At 46.2% G+C, this 19177-nt stretch overlaps 1 protein-coding gene across 1 annotated transcript in view; it reads right to left on the reverse strand.

Moving 5' to 3' along the window:
- The window catches only part of MAP3K15 (mitogen-activated protein kinase kinase kinase 15), a 113105-nt gene that overhangs the window by 11594 nt on the left and 82334 nt on the right, over positions 1 to 19177 (reverse strand). The window contains exons 13-18 of the mRNA XM_072744862.1: positions 18684 to 18779; positions 15217 to 15304; positions 12181 to 12314; positions 10284 to 10411; positions 8258 to 8388; positions 7915 to 8020 (exon numbers count right to left, since the gene is read on the reverse strand). Of these exons, the coding sequence (XP_072600963.1) occupies positions 7915 to 8020; positions 8258 to 8388; positions 10284 to 10411; positions 12181 to 12314; positions 15217 to 15304; positions 18684 to 18779 (683 nt within the window). The remainder of the gene's footprint in view (positions 1 to 7914; positions 8021 to 8257; positions 8389 to 10283; positions 10412 to 12180; positions 12315 to 15216; positions 15305 to 18683; positions 18780 to 19177) is intronic.

The following is a 19177-nucleotide window of genomic DNA, read 5'->3' on the forward strand; positions in this document are numbered from 1 at the left end:
CGTCCTTTCTCTCATCAGAGACCTGCAACATGCCTTCCTTTGATACTAGTCACGTGGAGAGAAGATCGCTCAGCTCCTCTCCAAGGATAAGTGGGCCCCGATCCAATACAATAAGCACACAGTAGGGCGCACCAGATGCAGGGAAGCATGAGAGGTTAGAGACAGCGCCTGACCATTAGGAACTGCCTCGGGAGGAGATGGACAAGGTGACGATGCTGGGGGTGGGGGCAGTGGGACAATGGGGGTAAGCCTCAGAAGAGCGGGGTCCGAGAACGTGGATGAAAAAGTGCTCGATTCTGCCTGCAGCCAGTTGGGAAAAGCTGTATCTGGATCAACTTGGTTCTCTGCGACGTAGATGCCAAGACAGGATCAGATACAGGAGAGAGTTACTGGGGAGAAGCACTTGAGGGAGAACGGGGAGGGAGCGGGAGGGACAGGGGGAGCGGTCACCCTCAGTGCCAATGCCACCCGTGGGAAAGGGGAAGAGGGGGGAAGAGGAACAGCCTAGAGACCACTTCACCCAGGCCACTGGAGAGTCTCTGACCACAAGCTGCCCCCTGGAGGAGTCCCACATTCTTCTAATATCTCCACCATGCTCAGTCACTGGCCAGGAGTGAGCAATCAAATTTTAGGTTTTTCCTGAAACTAAGGCTGAGGAAAGCAAGAGCAGAAGACCCCAGACGCTGGCAAAGTGGTTTATCGCAGGCCGAGAACTTGCAGATGATACGGGCCGAGCTGTGAAGAGAGGGCACTGATGCCCAGGGCAATTCAAGTGCCTGTCTCAAGACCGTGGCCGGGGAGACTGAAGAAATGAATTTAAATTTCTCTTAATTTTTAAAAAATGCAAACGAATTTAAGGTCAAATATAAATCGGGTCGGGTCCGTGAGCTCCACAGATCAGTAGGGCACAAGCGCTAGCTTTGGTTTTCGAGGCTGAAGGGCCGGGAGGGAAGTGTCCGGCTGCCTGCAGGCTCACAGCACTTGCTGCGTGGTTAGGAAATCCCAGAGCCCCAGGACCGGAACCTCCAGTGACACAATCCCCCGCCCGGGCTTGCGCCGCCCGAATAATGAAGGGAGAGGCCTCGGCAGAGGACGTGCCTTCTAACTAGCTCCCGACCCGCTGATCATGGAAGCGCTTAGCGGTCAGCTCCCAGCTCTGCTCTAGGAGGCGGGGCCTGGCAGGACGCTGGGCCGGGAAGCGCCGCTCGGCTTCGCCCGCAGCTCCCTGCAGGCTCCGTCACCAGGGGGCGCCAGAGCGCGCAGCGGCGCCCTGCCCCCGCAAACCCACAGAACCAGGAAGGAGGGGTTACCTGCTCCCCGACATCTGCCGCTGTTCGTCTGCAGGAGCTTCCCCTTGGGCCCTCAATGGCTCCAGCAGCAGTGCTTGGCTCCAATTTCTAGCTTTTTGGGGGGTCCCTTCCTAGTTTCAGAACCAGCTGCATCTTGCCCCGCCCCGTTATCTGTTCCAGTCCAGTAACGCCCTCCCTGAAAGGTTCAAATTCTACCTTCCTGGTGCTCCCGCCAAGCCCGAGGAGGATAACTCAGTCCCAGTGAACAGTTCTTTCTACTAAATTCTCTCTAAAAATAACTGGGGTGATTTTGATTTTCCTGCCTGGATTCCCAACTAACACAATCACTAGAGGTTAATTTTTTTTTTAAGATTTTATTTATTCATGAGAGACGCAGAGAGAGAGGCAGAGAAATAGGCAGATGGGAGAAGCAGGCTCCATGCAGGGAGCCTGATGTGGGACTCGACCTCGGGACTCCAGGACCACGCCCTGAGCCGAAGGCAGGCGCTAAACCGCTGAGCCACCCAGGGATCTCCCGAGGTTAATTTTTTTAAGGTAGGTTTGTTTATTTTTAAAGATTTTATTTATTTATTCCTGAGAGACACACACACGGGGGGGTGCGCAGTGGGCAGAGACATAGGCAGAGGAAGAAGCAGGCCCCATGCAGGGAGCCAGACGTGGGACTCGATCTCGGGTCTCCAGGATCAGGCCCTGGGCTGAAGGCGGTGCTAAACTGCTGAAACACCAAGGCTGCCCAGGTTTATTTAAAGTAATCTCTATACCCAATGTGGGGCTGGAACTCACCGACCCCAAGATCAAGAGTTGCATACCCTTCCATCTGAGCCATCCAGGTGCCCCTAAAAGTTAATTCTTAAAAAAGCAAGAGAATAAGTTTTTACACAGTTATGCAATGTAGAAAATAGTGCCAAGCCAAACTGCAATGGTTTAATGACCCTGGTCGAGTAACTGTCCACTTCAGCACAACTGTTTCAAAACTGGAGGATAAACTCCCTGCATAATGCTAAATTTGGAGATTAAAAAAAAAAAGATTTATTTATTTATTTATTCATGGGGGGGGGGGGCAGAGACACAGGCAGACAGAGAAGCACACTCCTCGCAGGAGCCGGATGCGGGACTTGATCCCCAGACCTGGGATCACACCCTGAGCCAAAGGCAGACGCCCAACTGCTGAGCCACTCAGATGTCCCTGGAGATTTTCTTTATATGGAAACATATACAGAACATCACCTTTTATAAAGGCAAGGACTTAGTAATGACATCCATATTAGTTATTTATTGCTATGCAATAAATTACCCCAAATGTCAGCAGCTTAAAACAAGAGTTAGGATCTCACACAGCTTCTAAGGGTCAGAATCCAGGAATAGCTGGGTCGGGTGGATCCGGCCCAGAGTCTCTCATTAGGCTGTGGCTGGGGTATCTGTTGGACTGTAGTCATCTGAAACCCAGAATGGAGCTGGAGGATCTACTTCCAAGCTCAGGTGGGGTTTGGGAAGAGGCTTCAGTTTCTCACCACATGGGATCTTCCAAAGGGCTGCTGAAGCCATGGCTTTCCCCAGAGCAAGTGACCCAAAGATAGCAAGCAAGAAGGATGCCACGCTGTCTTTTCTGACCTAGTCTCCAGGTCACATACCGCCACTCGGCCTTCATCTGTTCATTAAAGTGAGTCACTAGGTCCAGCCCACATTCAAGGGGAGGGGATCACACAGGGCTGGGAATGGCGGGAGGTGGGGGCCACGGCGGCCACCTTGAAGGTTGCTGGCCACAACGCCTGACTTCCCGTTAGTACACAACGGCTTACAAAACCTCTCCACGTAGCGCTGTCTCCATGACTCTCACAGCTCGGTAAGGTTTGGCAGAGGCACTATCTACTGTGATTTCCCCGTTTTATACATGAGGAAAAATGAGGTTCAGTGAAGGTAGGGGATACGCTCAAGCTAGCACTCAGGGCTTCTGTCTCCCATCTGGAGCTATTCACCATGACATCGCCGGCAGATGCACGGAAGCTAGGAGGAGCACAAGTGAAGCAAATACTGCCTGAACAAAAGGGAACTTGATGCAAGGATTTCCAAAGCTGCAATGTGATTCCTTCCCATATAATTGGAAGGTGTAAAGCAGTAAGAGAAAACCGGGTGCCCCGTTTTATTGACTACCATATTCACAGAAAAATCACCCACTCACAGTAAGCATCCTGTGGAGACCGATCCACACAACTACTTCAAATAGTCAAAGGACTGTCCCCAAGCCATGTGCATGCTGTGGGTGGACATCAGCTGCACCAAATGGCTTCTGTTGAGAAACTAAGTAAAGATGCCAGAGGGGGGTGGGGGAGGCATCTGAATAATGCAGAAATCCTGGGAAACTTGCTTGCCTTTAATCTGGCTCTCTTTTTTTTTTATTTTTTATTTATTTATGATAGTCACAGAGAGAGAGAGAGAGGCAGAGACACAGGTGGAGGGAGAAGCAGGCTCCATGCACCGGGAGCCTGATGTGGGATTCGATCCCGGGTCTCCAGGATCGCGCCCTGGGCCAAAGGCAGGCGCCAAACCGCTGCGCCACCCAGGGATCCCTAATCTGGCTCTCTTAAGGGCATCATATCCTTTCTAAACTGCATGTCCCCCAAGGTGTGCCCACACAAGTCACTCCATCAGCCAGCCAGCCAGCCATGACTCTCAGGTATCTACACCGGAGCAGGGGTGTGGAGTTCAGAACATGGTGACAGGATACCCGCAGGGACTGACCCAGCCCCCTGGGGACATGAAATGGATCGGCAGCTCCTCAACAATTGCCCAAGTAGGTTTTTCAAATTGTCAGTGAGGGAAATGCGTGACACAGGAGAGTAACTTAGAAGTTCTGATTGATGTGCCAAGATAAAAGCCAGACACCAAGGCACAGGGTGAGAGACTGGCAATGGGGCCATGTTTCCAAGGGGGTTTCACACAACTGGTTACACACCTGGCAGGGCCCTAGCCCAGGGGCCTTCTACTCGGATCAAAGGGTGAAAAAGGTTGAGAAGAGAGACTGGAGGTGGGAAGTACTGAAAGCTCCTTCTTTAGACATTGCTGTGCCCAGTGCAGAGCTTGAAGTGGGGCTCCATCTCAGGACCCTAGACGATGACCTGAGCCAAAATCAAGAGTCGGATGCCCAACTGACTGAGCCAGCCAGGCGCCCCTAGGGTCTTTTTAAAAGGAATCCTGCTCGGGATCCCTGCGTGGCGCAGCGGTTTGGCGCTGGCCTTTGGTCCAGGGCGCGATCCTGGAGACCCCGGATCGAATCCCACATCAGGTTCCCGGTGCATGGAGCCTGCCTTCTCCCTCTCCCTCTGCCTGTGTCTCTGCCTCTCTTTCTCTCCCTGTGACTATCATAAATAAATAAATTAATTAATTAAAAAAATAAATAAATAAAAGGAATCCTGCTCAAAGGCCATATCTCACGGCCTGAATCCCTCAGGAGAAAAAAAGGGAGGGGTGGATACGATGTGAGGGGTGAGGGCAGCGGGCAGTCAGCTAAAGGACAGGTCTCTGCCCAGGACATGGGAGTTGCATTCAGAAGGACCCAGCAGGAAAGTGTTGACGGTAACCATAAGCCTGTCCCCGAGCACACAAATGCAGCTTAGAACAGTACCAGTCAAGTGACAACCTTCTGTGTTCCCTTACCTCCCCTTCCTGCAGCTGGGGAGCCAGGAAGGAGGTGGGAGTGGGGGGGCTAAAAGGCGACACTCCGGGCTGCCGGCTGCCAGACCCACAGTGACAGGGTAAGAGCTCTGTCCCTGGAACGAGGACCAGAGTGTTGACAAGTAAATTAGCAGGGCCCCTTTTAATTACCCAATTCAGACTGTTTGCTTCTTCAAGTGCCATTAAGACTTACTTTCTCTCAGTTGTCTAAGGGTAGCTGGCAAGGTCTCGGGAAAGGACTCCTGCCCTGGACAGGACGCGGAGGGCAGCGGGAGACGAAGACGAGAAGACTTATGATTATAGCCTCTGAGTCTGACAGGTTCAACATGTTAGTTACCAACAGAAACTTGATTCTCTCAAAGCCTCCTGCCAGCCCTAATAACCCGGGACTTCTAAGTACAAAATTAGTATTTATTTTATTAACAAATATTCCCATTGCACTTGCTGTGTGTCAGGTACTGGTCAAAGCACTTTACCAATATTAACTCATTTAATCCTCATAAAAACTCTTTGAGGTAGTACCAGGAGGATCTCCATTTTATTTCTGGAGAAACTATGTATGGCACAGAGAGGTGAAGTAACATGCTCAAAGTCACACAGCTAGCAAGCAGATGAACCAGGATTTGAACCAAAGGTGTTCACAGCCATAGACCGGAATAGAGTTCCTGCCCCAAGATCCACTCCTAGGCATCTACTCAAGAGGGATGAAAACTTAGGTCTGCACAAGGGCTTGTCTGTGACTGTCCATAGTAGAATTGTTCACAATAGTCAAAAAGTGGAAATAATCTAAGTGACCGGTAAATGGATAAGCATGGAATCCATACCATGGAATACCACTCAGCCAGAAAAGGACCGAAGTACTGATACATGGCACTGCATGGATGGCCCTGGAACAGGTGCAAAGTGAAAGCAGCTAGGTACACAGGACCACCGGCTCTTCCATTGCATGACATCTCCAGAGCAGGCTCATCTCTGCAGAGAGCACATCCATGGCCACCTGGGGCTGGGGTGGGGACAGGGACCACTGCAAGGTGGCACAGGGACCTTTCTGGAGTGATAGAAAGCTTCAAAAACTGGACTGTGGCAAAGACTGCACAACTCAGAAAATGAGAAACCACCGGATCATGCACTTCAAACGGGTACATTTTCTACCTCAATAAAACTGTTAAAACAAACAAACAAACAAACAAAAACAGAAGCAAAGACAGTTGACCCCAGCCATAATGGCCTTGCTCCCATTCTATCTGGTTTACACCTACAGTGAAAACCCTTCAGAGGCACACAGGAGGGGAGGCTTCAGTGCCAGAAGTTGCCTTAGCCTCTGGCTCTTTCCAGGCTCCAGACAGCCTCCGGGCATTTGCACAGAAAAGCCCCTCCACGTCCGCAGGCATCCAAGCGGGGCTCTGCAGGAACCAGCTGAGAATTCTTTACAGAACAGCTCTGTGTTGCAAAGAATAATGATATGCAGGGGAATTTCCTACCCCAAATGAGACCCCTTCTTTATCATCCCCCAAACACCCCTGCATTATTTTGCAATGCAAAATTCATGCCTCCTCAAGCCAATTACTTGGGAAAATGTGATATGCGATAATGGATTATACATGCATTTTCTTTGTGAATTTTTTTTCCTCCTTGGGGATGCTAATTACGAGATAAATTGTCAAGGGTTTGATGTTTTGAAATAACTCCTTGTCATATCAGAGACCCTCTTGCTACATACTGCCAAGCTAATTGGTGGCTTCCAGAGAGGAGGATATAAGTCATTTTCAATAGGGGTAATAAAAAAAGTGCCAATCATACATGCATAGACGCTCACATAGACATGTTGGTGCATGTGTATTTATATCAGAAACAAAAAATGAAAATTCAACACACTCTTCCTTTGGGAGATGCCGGTGGGGTCCTTGGTGTAATATTTTCCCATTTTGAGGTGTGTGCACCTCCCTGGTGTTACAATCGAGATATCATTCCTGACTAATAAAAGTTCTCTTTAGATAGGGAATGTGTCTCCACTGTGGGCGTCCAGTGGTCAACATACAACAACACTCTTGTTGAAGAAAAGTTTTTCAAAGCTGAGACATTATTCACTAAAGCCAAGGCCAAATCTGTCCACTCCACAGATCTGGTGCTCCGGGGATAGAGAACAGCCATGCTTCTTTTATACAGCTTACTTCAGAGCTATAATATTCTAAGCAGTGTTTAATTCCATCTAGCAGGATCTTTGTGGTCCTTTTATTATGCCTTAGGGGACCAGAAACCTTTACTTATTCAGAATCAGTACTTTTTATTTCCAAGGACCAATTCCTTTAAGCAGGAATTTCAAAATGCCACAGGCAGCTTTTCGAACCTCATTCGACTCCCTGGTCTTGTAAATGGAAAGCTAGTTGGTCATTTCATGCCACCCTTTGAATCCAGTCCCTCTCGACACTTACGTGATTCTATCACTGACACACGGAGAAGAAAAGCCGACCCCTCAAGCCCACCTACAACACCATATTCACCAGAACAATCAGCTTCCCTTGGAAACCTAACCGTATCAAAGCACCACGGATCCGAACGCAGGAAGATAACAGGCTATTTTTAGGATAGACCAGTAAAGCACCCTCATGAGTTGTCTGAGGACTACTGTGATCCAGAATTATCCACCACGTTCACTTAAAAGAGATGCTATTTTGCTAAATGGTTAGAAACCCTCAGAAAAAACCTCAAGGAGAGCACCACACCTAACCCAACCTTTGAAGACAGAGACGACAGTAAGGCAGTATCGTAGCCCCAAGCAGCTGGCTCAGTGCACCATGATGACAAAGTTCAAACCATCTGACGTTGGGGACCATGCACCGTCCAGTCTCATTACTGACCGGCCACACTGCACCAAGGGGCTTAGGAGACACGACTCCAGCATGGCCACCCACCCCAGCCTTGGCCCGCTTACCAGTAAAAGTTTCAGTGCACGGATTCACTCCTGCGAGACGTTTGGAGGTTCCAAAATCAGAGATCTTCACCATGCCACTGTAGGTATTCACCAGAACGTTGTCACCCTTTGGAAAAGGAGCATCAAGGGCTTAAAGACAGATTTCAACAAGCGAGCATCAAACAGTTTTGGACCTTAAGAAACGGTCACAAGCTTCTAGCAAGACTAGACTTGGCCCTCTGGGGGCGGGCGTGCTCAATTCTCTCCCTCCTTTGAGCCGATCAATCTGCAGACACCGCCAGCCGGCAGTTCACACAGTCCGAGGGGCACAAACGAAGCCTCGGTGGCTGAGACAAGCACATACCTTTATGTCTCTGTGAACGATCTGGTTTTCATGGAGATACTTAAGGCCTTCCAGGATTTGCCTGGTGTAGAACTTGATGGTGGGCTCCTTTATTGGCCCCCACTTTGATCGCAAAAGGGCAGAGAGGCTTCCTGGAAATGGATACAGCAAAAAACGGATCAGGGCAACGAAGATTCGATTGTTAAGACATGAAGCGAGGTGAGGTTCCTACCCCCATATCAGCCATCAGGGCACCGGCACAAGGCTAAGTGCAGTCTCTCCTCCCTCTGCTGCTGGACTCCCAGACATGCAAGCCACGTGACCAGAGAAGGCCCCGCACGGGGAGGGTGAACAGGAGCCTCCAGCGGGCTCTGAAAATCCATGGGGCTCCTTTTGGGTTTAGCTCTGGTAAGTGGCACAAAGTCAGGAGAGCACAATGATGCGCAAATGTCTTGGCCATTCTACTTGGGTTGAAGCACATTTTCTACCTGGCCCTGAACTCACAGAGGGACAGGACCAGAATGAGGGGCCATTTAGGGAGACAGACTAGGATCAGAGGAGGTTGGGTCTGTTCATCCTCAACAGGAGGAGCCCCTGCACCGGTCACAGGGCAGGACCGTCTTTAGGACCCTCGCCCTTATTATATGAAACATCGAACCACTGGGCCCGAAGAAAATCGACCTTCACTGTATTCTGACCATGTGTTCCAGGGGTCACTGTGCAGGCCCTCAGGCATCGGCCAGCCTTGGCTGGACACCTTACACAGTGCTAAAGGAACCCTGCTATGCCTCAATTTTTCCATCTGTCAAAGGAGATGTGCGCACGTTTCTCCAATTCTGCTGTCAGCCTTAAACCCTTGGAACATCAATAGCCACTGATATTTTCTGCTAGACTAGGAGCAACTTGAGGGAAGAAGAAACTGTATTTTATCCTTAATGTAACCTTCAAGATATAGCCTACTGCCCAGCTCTCAATACATAAAGTCAGCCTCTTGGTAGAATAGTAGGCTCTTAATAACTGTTGGTTAAAGGAAATGAATACAGATGTCTTTTTAAGATTAATTTATTTGAGAGAGAGAGCGAGCGTGCGTGCATGAGCTGCGGGGGCAGATGAAGAGGGAGAGAGAATCTCAAGCAGACTCTATGCTGAGCATGGAGCCTGATGTGGGGCTCAATCCCACGACCTCGAGATTATGACCGGAGCTGAAACTAAGAGTCAGATTCTTAACCAACTGCACCACCTAGGGGCCCCTGAATATAGATTTCTAATGGGAGTTTTTGTGTTTGTATTCAGATCATAATTATCATTGTTATTTTTTTTTAATGAAAACTTATTGAGCTCTTGCTCTCTGCCAGGCAGCATTTTAAAAGCTTTACATACAACCATCTCATGTAATCCATCCAACTACTCACTGAGCTAGGGTCCTTATGGCTCTAATAATTATTACAACGCCAAACATTAGAGTAATTATTATTACTCCAATTTTACAATTCATTTATTCCATCAGAAAACTGAGGGGGCATAGAGGTAAAGAATTTGTCCGAGGTCACACAACTTGCAGACGGAGGGGCCAATTCAAGCTGGACACTCCGGCTCCAGATCAGAGGCACTCTACCCACGTACTGATGCCGCCTGCATTTGGGAGATTTTGTGGATAAGGCCATGGTGTTTGATTTCACAGCAAACATGTTATTTTGCAGTGTCATTTTTAAAACCGCTGTCCCCTTGTCTCCCAACAGTCTTTAAACTCCTAGACTGTGAAGGCTTCAAGGTTGGAGACTATGCTTTATTCATCTGTCTCCAGTGCTCAGCTCAGCAGCTGGCATTCAGTAGATTCCTCAATGAATATTTGATGACTGAATTAAACCACAAACAGACTATTTATATGACATTGAAAAGTTTGTATCCAACTCCTCTGAGAAACAAATGTTCTCCAACTTCTAAAAGGTCTGTCACTTTTTAAATGGCAAGATGGATGATGATGTTCACATTGTATTTTCATCAGTGGCTCTCAGTGTGTGAGACCAGAATATTAGTGATTACTCACCCCCAGGCACCTGCTCCATAAATATCTTAATGTAGCCGTCCTCAGAAACGGAGCCCAGGTACTGAACAATATTGCGGTGCTTGAGGTACTTGTGCAGGGCTATCTCCTCATGCAGAGGCTGCGAGTACCTAGTAAGAAAGGCAAAGCCAGCATCACCTGCCAGATCCTTGGGGCTCGGAGTCCACGTGGCACTGTGCCAGAACCTGCCCTGCTGGCCATCCCTTCTTTCCAGAAATGGTCTTTCCCTTGGTTCTTATGAGAGTACTCAGGTTCCCATCTGTAAAACGGCACCATAATACCAGCCACACAGCACTGCTGAAGGCCAAGGTGTGTCGTGTCTCAGGCACCCACTGGAGTGCCTGACGTACAGGAGGTACTCAATGAATGGCTGCTCTTGTTAGGGTCTGAACTTTCCAACTATCCTTGGCTTCTCTGAGCAGGCCTTCTTCCTTTGCCTCGTATGAAGAGTGGTGTTCCAGAAGGTTCTGTCTTCAGCTGCCTTCTAGTCTCATTCAGCAGACTCACTCTACACTACAGCAAGAGCTACCTAATGGACCTCTTAGCCCAGCATCTGGTTTCTTTTGTCTTTTCTCCTCTGGCTGCTATGTTTGCTCTTCCTGAAACACATGCCTCATCAGATCACTTCTTTTCATCAAGTCCACAGAAAGACCATACTGCTCACCATGGCACATGAGGAACTTCAAACTCAAGTCAGACTACATCTTTTGAAATGTTTGCCTCATTTGAAGAGTGCTTCCACCTCCATCCTACATTCAAGTCTCAACAGATAATTTGTTGTTCTCTGAATATACTCTGGGTTTGAACAGCTCTGTTCTTCCCTCAGCATAGAATGCTCTAGCCTCCACTTTTCTGCAAGATGGACTCCTACTCATCCCTCAAAAACCAGCTCCAAGATGATTTATTTACTCAAACTTACCACAACTCACCCAGGAAAAGTGATTCCTCTCCTCTATTCCATATACATTCTGTGCACCCCTCTCCTGTGGCACTTGTCACTGTGACCCCTAGGTAAGGTATCTGCATGCCTGACCAAACCAGGAGCACCCTGACATGAGGCCAGCATCCTAGGCACCTGTCAGTCCCAGGGCCCAGAAAAGGTGCCCAACATCCTAAGTTCAGCCACAAATTTAGAAAACGGGACAGAAACAGTCTCTAAGGTCTCCTCTAGCTCTAAAATTCCTGGAAAAACTACTGGTGATGAAAAGCTGAACTACTGCAACCAGTCAAAGGAGATGGGACATGCCAGCAATTTCCCCCCAAATACAACCGTGCCACTGTATCTGGCATGAGCCTAAGAGACAGAATAGTAGACAAGGAATTCAAGAGACTGGACCCTGGTCTTGCTTCTTCATGTCCTTGGAGAAGTCATTTAATCTTTCCTAGCCTTACAAGAAGCTAGAGGAGTTCATTTCAGGACTGGCCTTTCAGCTCAAATATCGTAACATAGAATCCCATTAAAAATGAAAGGCCAGGGATCCCTGGGTGGCGCAGCAGTTTAGCGCCTACCTTTGGCCCAGGGCGCGATCCTGGAGACCCAGGATGGAATCCCATGTCGGGCTCCCGGTGCATGGAGCCTGCTTCTCTCTCTGCCTATGTCTCTGCCTCTTTCTCTCTCTCGCTCTGTGTGACTATCATAAATAAATAAAATAAAAAAAAAGAAAGGCCAGATAACTGAATGAGTGAATAAATGAATGGATGAATGATGAAGGGTCTTCCAGCTGCCAGAAAGCACTTGTAAACCCATTCCTAACAATTCACTGACCACCAGGATGAAGGGCTGTTTGCACGTGTGCATCGGTATCTGGCACTGAAGGCAACATGCGGATGTCACCTGACCATGCCACTGGAGCACGGAGCTACTCTCACCCCAACTTGCCTGCTGTCTCTCTCTGGGATTTCCTTGATGGCGATTCGCACTTGGTTGCTCAGGTCTCTTCCAGCATACACGATCCCGTACGTGCCTTTCCCTAGCACGACCCTATCGCCGTTCGCATCGTGCTCATACGCATACTGAAGAAGGCAAAGCAACAAGATCAAAAAGCACACCACTCCTGGTGGAGCCCCATAAGAGCCTAAACATTGTTCTGCAATTTTCAATTTATAAATAACATTATTTGAGTACCAGACAGGTCACATTCCTTAGTTTATGTAATTTCCACTCAGTAATTACTCTCAAAGGGTAGAATTCTCACTCATATATTTACAACATGATTTTATGAGGTGGAATTAAAAAAATTAAAAATACAGCTCATATGTAACTTAGTGGGCTCAGCTTTTGGAGATTTGGTTCCACTTTAATGCTGCAATTTAAAAAGACTTCTAAAGTATGTCAAGAATCCCAAAGAGGTGCCTTCTTCTTAATCCTTCATTAGCTTCTCAGGAAACCAACCTCTTTCTACAGCCCAGAGAAGAACTGAAGGTCAATAAAATTAAAATTGTCTTAATACAAAGCATGTATGCAGGGCTTTCCCCTTTCAGGTGGACAGATCCAGCATCAAACACACCACATACATTCTACCTATAATCACCATTGTCATTCTGTTCCCCCAATCTCATTATCAAAAGTTGTTGTACAGCTGCATTCTAGTTGGTTCTTTCCGAGGATTAAAATAAATGTAACTCTCAAAATTACATTTGAGCAATACTTGCTTCTGTGGTTTCTATGCTCCGCTGTGCCTACTTCCAGAAATGCACAGAATGTGTGTGGGTCCCGTGTACTTCGAAGGATGTTCATGACACTCAAGATCACTAACAGGTGCCCATCACATCCGATTTACCCAGACATCAGCCTCTCCATACAAGGCTTCTACCTCCCACCTTTCTCGGCCTCCTCATCTGTCACCTTCAAAGTGCATCACTCAACTCATTTCCACAACAAACTTTGATTCTAAGCTAAGAATTCAAGTACCTGAGCCAATTATTAAAATAAACCTTTTTGATATTTTTCTGAAAGAAACCTCAAAGACTGAATTTCAAACTAACTTGATAGTAAAAAGCTCATTAAATTATAATCAATGGGAGGACCTGAATTAGTGGCAAATCTGAATAACTGTGCAAATAAACACACGTATAATCAGGTAATAACTAGACTAGAGCGGCAGTGCCCAAAAGAGCTTGGGATTCTCACACCTGTCAGACTGCCTACTAGCAAAAAGAGAAAAAATGAGTGTTAGTGAGGATGTAGGGGAAAAAGAACCCTTGTGCACTGTTGGAGGGAATGCAAATTGGTGCAGCCGCTCTAAAAAAGTACAGAGATTCCTCAAGAATTAAAACTAGAGGGAAGCCTGGGTGACTCAGTGGTTTAGCCCCTGCCTTTAGCTCAGGGCATGTTCCTGGAGTCCCAGGATCGAGTCCCATGTCAGGCTCCCTGCATGGAGCCAGCTTCTCCCTCTGCCTGTGTCTCTGCCTCCACCACCCCCCTCTCTATGTCTCTCTCATGAATAAATAATAAAATCTTGAAAAAAAAAGAATTAAAACTAGAACCACCTTACGATGCAGCAATTCCAATGCTGGGTATTTACCCAAAGAAAATGAAACCGCCAATTCAGAGATACATGCATCCCTACTTCACTGCAGCATTATTTACAACTTCCCCTTCTCAAGGGTGATCCTGAGGAATAGTTGAGAGCATCTGTACGGTGCCCAAAGCCCCACCCGGCAGAGTAAGTGTTCAATGAATGCCAGCTATGAGAAGCCAGCCATGTGTTGAGTGCTGGGGTCCCTCGTCCTGGAGCACTGCTAGGTCTTCACAGCCCCGGCACACGGAAAGCACTTGGTCAACCTCGGTGGGGGAACCAAAGTTCGGGCTGTGCAGATGCCCTCGGGCCCCTGGAGGGGAGCAGCTGGGTCACCAGGAGTCCTCAAGGTGGGCCCATCTGAGTCCCAGGATGTCAGGGACACGCGCTGCTGCTGATGGCACCTCTACCGCTCGCATTCTCATTCTTGATGCCTGGGGCATGCTGCTCCTCCATGGTGAGGTCCGCCACCAGGTTCCGCTGGCAGGCCCTGAGCACCCCCACTGGGTGGGACACTGCCACGGCCTCCCTCTAGGTGCTCTTCCAGACTCGGCAACTCCCTCACCTGCTCTGTCAGGGTGCGGGCATACTTCTTAAGGCATCGATTGCAGCATCATACACTTCTAAGGTGAGGGGCCAGTCTCCTCCCGGCCTACCCCACAATATCACACATGCTGTTGGTCGCTACACGGGGGTCTTGCTCCTCCCGCGGGGCTGCGGCCCTCCCTCCCCCAAGTCCTGCAGGCGCCGCAGGGAGGGGAGCAGCCCGGGCAGCAGCAGCAGCCCCGGGGCACAGCTCCTTCTGCTCAGGTAGGATGGAGCACAGGTCAAGGCCGCAGCAGGCACATGCTCCAGCCTCCTCTTGCCCACGGGGCGCCCGGCAGAGCAGCTTGAGACCCGTGGGCTCCCAGCTCCAGCTCCACAGGCAGGCCCACCCCAGGGCCTCCCTACCTGCCCTGCTCGCTCAGAGCCCCAGGGCTCCACTGCCAGCATCCACCTCCCCGCTGTAGCCACAAGAGAGTATTTTTATTTTTTATTTAAATTAATTAACATATAGCATTTCATTAGTTTCAGAGGTAGAGTTGTGATTCATCAGTTGTATGTAACACCCAGTACTCGTTGCATCATGTGTCCTCCTTAATGCCTATCCCCCATTACCCCATTCCCCCCCCCACACCACTCCCCCCAGCAACCCTCAGTTTGTTTCCTGTGGTTAAGAGTATTTTTAAATATAAAGGATTTTCACACACAAAAATGGGACATTTTCTTTAAGCATCGAAGATACAATCGAACTCCAATAAAAAATATACATATAAAAATATTTGTAATGGAAAAAATAAATTAAAAAAAGATACAAGAAGTAATTTTTTCCATGTTGTAGGTCTTCAGTGACTCACCTCTAAGGTGTCTCCATCAGTGTCCCCCTCCAGCTCCATTGTACTGCGCGCTGCGTTGCTTATCATCTCTTTAACCAAAGAGCAAAACCTAGAACAGCAAATGTCACAAAGATGCTAATTATCATCACTCATGTTCCCTAGCTTTAACTTATTAAACTGTGATTAAATATACATCAAGTTTTTACAAGTTCATGGAACAATCTACTCCTTGATTCACACAGCACTTTAATGGTTATCTCATCTAGTTCAAATACTCATGTGATACTTGAATCCCCTTCTATATACAGTGGCTCCACTAATTGGTTGGTCAACTGAGGCTTGAATATCTCTAGTGACAGGGAACTCATTACCTCAGAAGGTTGCTCATTCTGTGGACAACTTGATGAGAAGTGCTTTATTTACATTGAACTAAGACTTCATTCATGTCGGTCCCATCCATGGACTGCTTAGAATTAATCCCTCTTCTACATAATAGCCCATTAGAAATGTACACAATTTTATTAAATCCCTGTCAATCTTTCCTCCTTGTTCCTTCAATGTTTCCTCCAGGACTTGTTTTTAAGTTACTCCACTAACAGGCAATTGTTGAAAGGTGTCCCTGTCTTACTCAAGTCTGGCCGTATGACCAGTGTTCCCAAGGTGATCTCATTAGTGCTAAGGAAAGTGGGACTCCCACCCCTCAATGCTATAGACACTTTTGTTCTAAGTGCAAAATAAGGTCTTGTAGAAGGAGGGGGTAGGGAGGAAACGTAGAAGGTGGCCTCATCATTCTGTTGACATAGATTAAGCTTACTATCAACTGTTACCCGCAGGTCTTTCTCACAAATGCTGCTGGGCCACATCAGGTATCTTAGACTTGTGAAGCTGTTTCTTTACATACAAGTGATTTGACTTACAAAATTTTTATTCAATTTAGGGTGGCAGGGAAGAGTACTGTACATCTGAAGATAATTCCCATAAAACGTTAAAATGGTCTTTTCTCTAATCCCATCCCACCTTTGCTTCTAATCTTTGAAAGCTGGGAAACACAACAGTCAGGAGACATGTGGTATGAACTCACCAAAGTAACTAAAATTCACAAGACATTACCACTCGTTGCTAAAAATGTGAAGTGAAATCCTCACACTCTGCTGGTGGAAATATAAAGTAATGACTTCAAAATCAAAATCGACCAGAGACCTAAATATAAGAGCTAAAACTCTAAGAAGAAAACAAACACCATAGAAAACCTTGGGTCAGGAAAACCCTTCTTAGGTGATCCCAAAACCACAAATGACCAAAGAAAAAAACAAATTGAACTGCATCAAAATGTTAATCAACGGTGAACCACCACCCACAGAGGGCAGGGAAGTTATGTTCAAATCACACATCTGATGAAGGACTTGTATCCAGAATATATAAAGAACTCTCAAAAACATTTACAAAAATACAAATAACCCCTTTAAAAATAGGCAGTTTGGAGAAGCCTGGTAAACACTACTTTTTACCAGGTGAGCCAAGTTAATTTCACCAGTAACAAGATGCTATATAGATCCTGATATAATGCATGAGAAGGACAGGACATCACTTCTGTGCTATTCCTTCCTAAAATGCATGACACTAATGCAATCATGAGGAAAGAGCAAACAAACCCCAACTGATGGGCTACACCAGATCAATTGCCTGTGCTCTTTGAAAGCACTGAGTGAAGACAAAGAGGCACTTATGAAGATAAATGAGGACTACACAGATATGACCCTTAAATGTAACATGATCCTGGACTGGATGGCAAGACAGAGAAAAAAAATCTTCTGTTTTGCTGTGAAGGATATTAGTTGGACAGTAAATAAAATGTGGCTAAGGTTTGTAGATTACAGAGCCATATCAATCGTAATTTCCTGATAACTGTGCTGTGATTATGTAAGTGAATCTTGTTTTTAGGAAATATGCACACAAGTAGTGAGAGGTAATGAAGCATTGTGTCTACAACTCACTCAGCAGTTCAGAACAAAAATAATCATGAGTATGGAGTGAAGGTAAAACAAATGTAAAGGGTTAACACTGGGGAATTCTGGGTGAACTATATATGGAAATTCTTTGTACGGTTTTTCTCAAAATTTTTATTCATTAAAAAATTTTTGTTTTTAAATTTTAAGTAGGCTCCACACCCAACATAGGGCTTGGACTCACGACCCTGAGATTAAGAGTCGCATGCTCTACAGACTGAGCCAGCCAGGTGACCCTCTGAAACCTCCTTGTAGTTCTGAATATTTTTCAAAATAAAAGGCTAAAAAATTATTTTAATTGGGTGAAGGATTTGAGCAGAGAGTTCTCCAAAGAAAATATATAAATGGCCAGTAAGCTTACGAAAAGATGCTCAGTATCATCAGTCATCAGGGAAATGCAGATCAAAAACACAATCAGACTCTACCTAACACCCACCAAGATGTCTAGAATTACAAGGATACACAATAACGCGTGCAGCAAGGATGTGGAGAAATTAGAACCTTCATAATCTGCTGATGACAATGCAAAATCTGATCACAGTCTGGCAGCTCCTCAAGGGTTAAACACAGAGTTATGTAAGACCCAGTAATTTAGCTCCAAGGAAATGAAAACTCAGGTCCACACAAAAAGTAGGGCAAGTGAATGTCCTTAGTAGCATTATTTATGATAGCTAACAAGTGGAAACAACTCATATCTTTCAAGTTAACAAATAAATCAAGTATGTCCATACAATGGAAGAGTGATGAGCCGCAAAAAGAATGAAGTGCTGATATGATGGTACAGCATAGCTGAACCTTTTTTTTTTTTAAAGGATTTTATTTATTTATTTGACAGAGCGAGCAAGCAAGTAAGCACAAGCAGGAGGAGGGGCAGAGGGAGAAGGAGAAGCAGACTCCTCACTGAGCAGGATGCAGGACTCGATCCCAGAATCCTGGGATCATGACTTAAGCCAAAGGCAGTAACTTAATTGACTGAGCCACCCAGGCACCCCAGCATAGATGAGCCTTGACAACATTATAATAACTAAAAAAAATATCAGACACAAAAGACCACATATGATATGATTCCATTTATATGAAATGTCAAGAACAGGCAAATCCACAGAGAATGAGAGAGAGAGAGAGAGAGAGAGAAGATTCATTTTTGCACAAGGAAGGGGTTGGGGGGATTAGTTTGAGGGAAAATGGGGAGTAACTGGTAATAGACACTAGGTTTATTTTGAAGATCATGAAAATATTCTAAAGTTAGATTGTGGTGATGGTTGCAAAACCGTGAATAAACTGAAAAAAGACTGAACAACACTTTAAATGGGCAGACTGCATGGTATGTGAATTATACCTCAGTGAAATTATAAAAGTAACTTTCTGTAAGTTAAAATTTCAGGAAAGGCAGTGCATCTAATAAATATTCTCCCAACAAAGATCCTTCAAAACTTATTTGCCATAATTAGATCACAAACACCTGAATCAGCTGTAACTCACCTACTACACTGGTCTTCAGTGGAAAAGTAGATTTGAAAGTCATCAGAATTATCAAGGACATAAAGAAAACAACACCGTTCATCAAACTTGGATATGCTGTAAAATTGGAAAAACATAAGAAATATTATTATTTTTAAGTTATGATGTCACTTTTACATTTTTGAGAAAAATCTAGTCCTAGATTTTCTTCCATTTTACAAATTTGCAAGATTTATTAATGTTTTAGTAAATACTCTCCAAATTTGACTTCTATTTCCCTACCAAATTTAAATAGCAGGGACATTTATCTTGCATATGTTTGAGTTTGTATTCATCAAATGACTTTTGTATGTATCGAGAACTTACCATTAGATACAGCGCTAAGCAAAGCATAGAACAGCAAGAATGCAAAATAAATATGGTCTCTCTCCCTCAAGAGTTTATCATTTCACACACAAGCCGGGAAACTTATTTGTGAAATAATGTATTATGGCATCTTAAGGAATTTCTAGACT

This window comes from Vulpes vulpes, chromosome X (genome assembly GCF_048418805.1).
Source record: "Vulpes vulpes isolate BD-2025 chromosome X, VulVul3, whole genome shotgun sequence".
NCBI classification, from domain to species: domain Eukaryota; kingdom Metazoa; phylum Chordata; class Mammalia; order Carnivora; family Canidae; genus Vulpes; species Vulpes vulpes.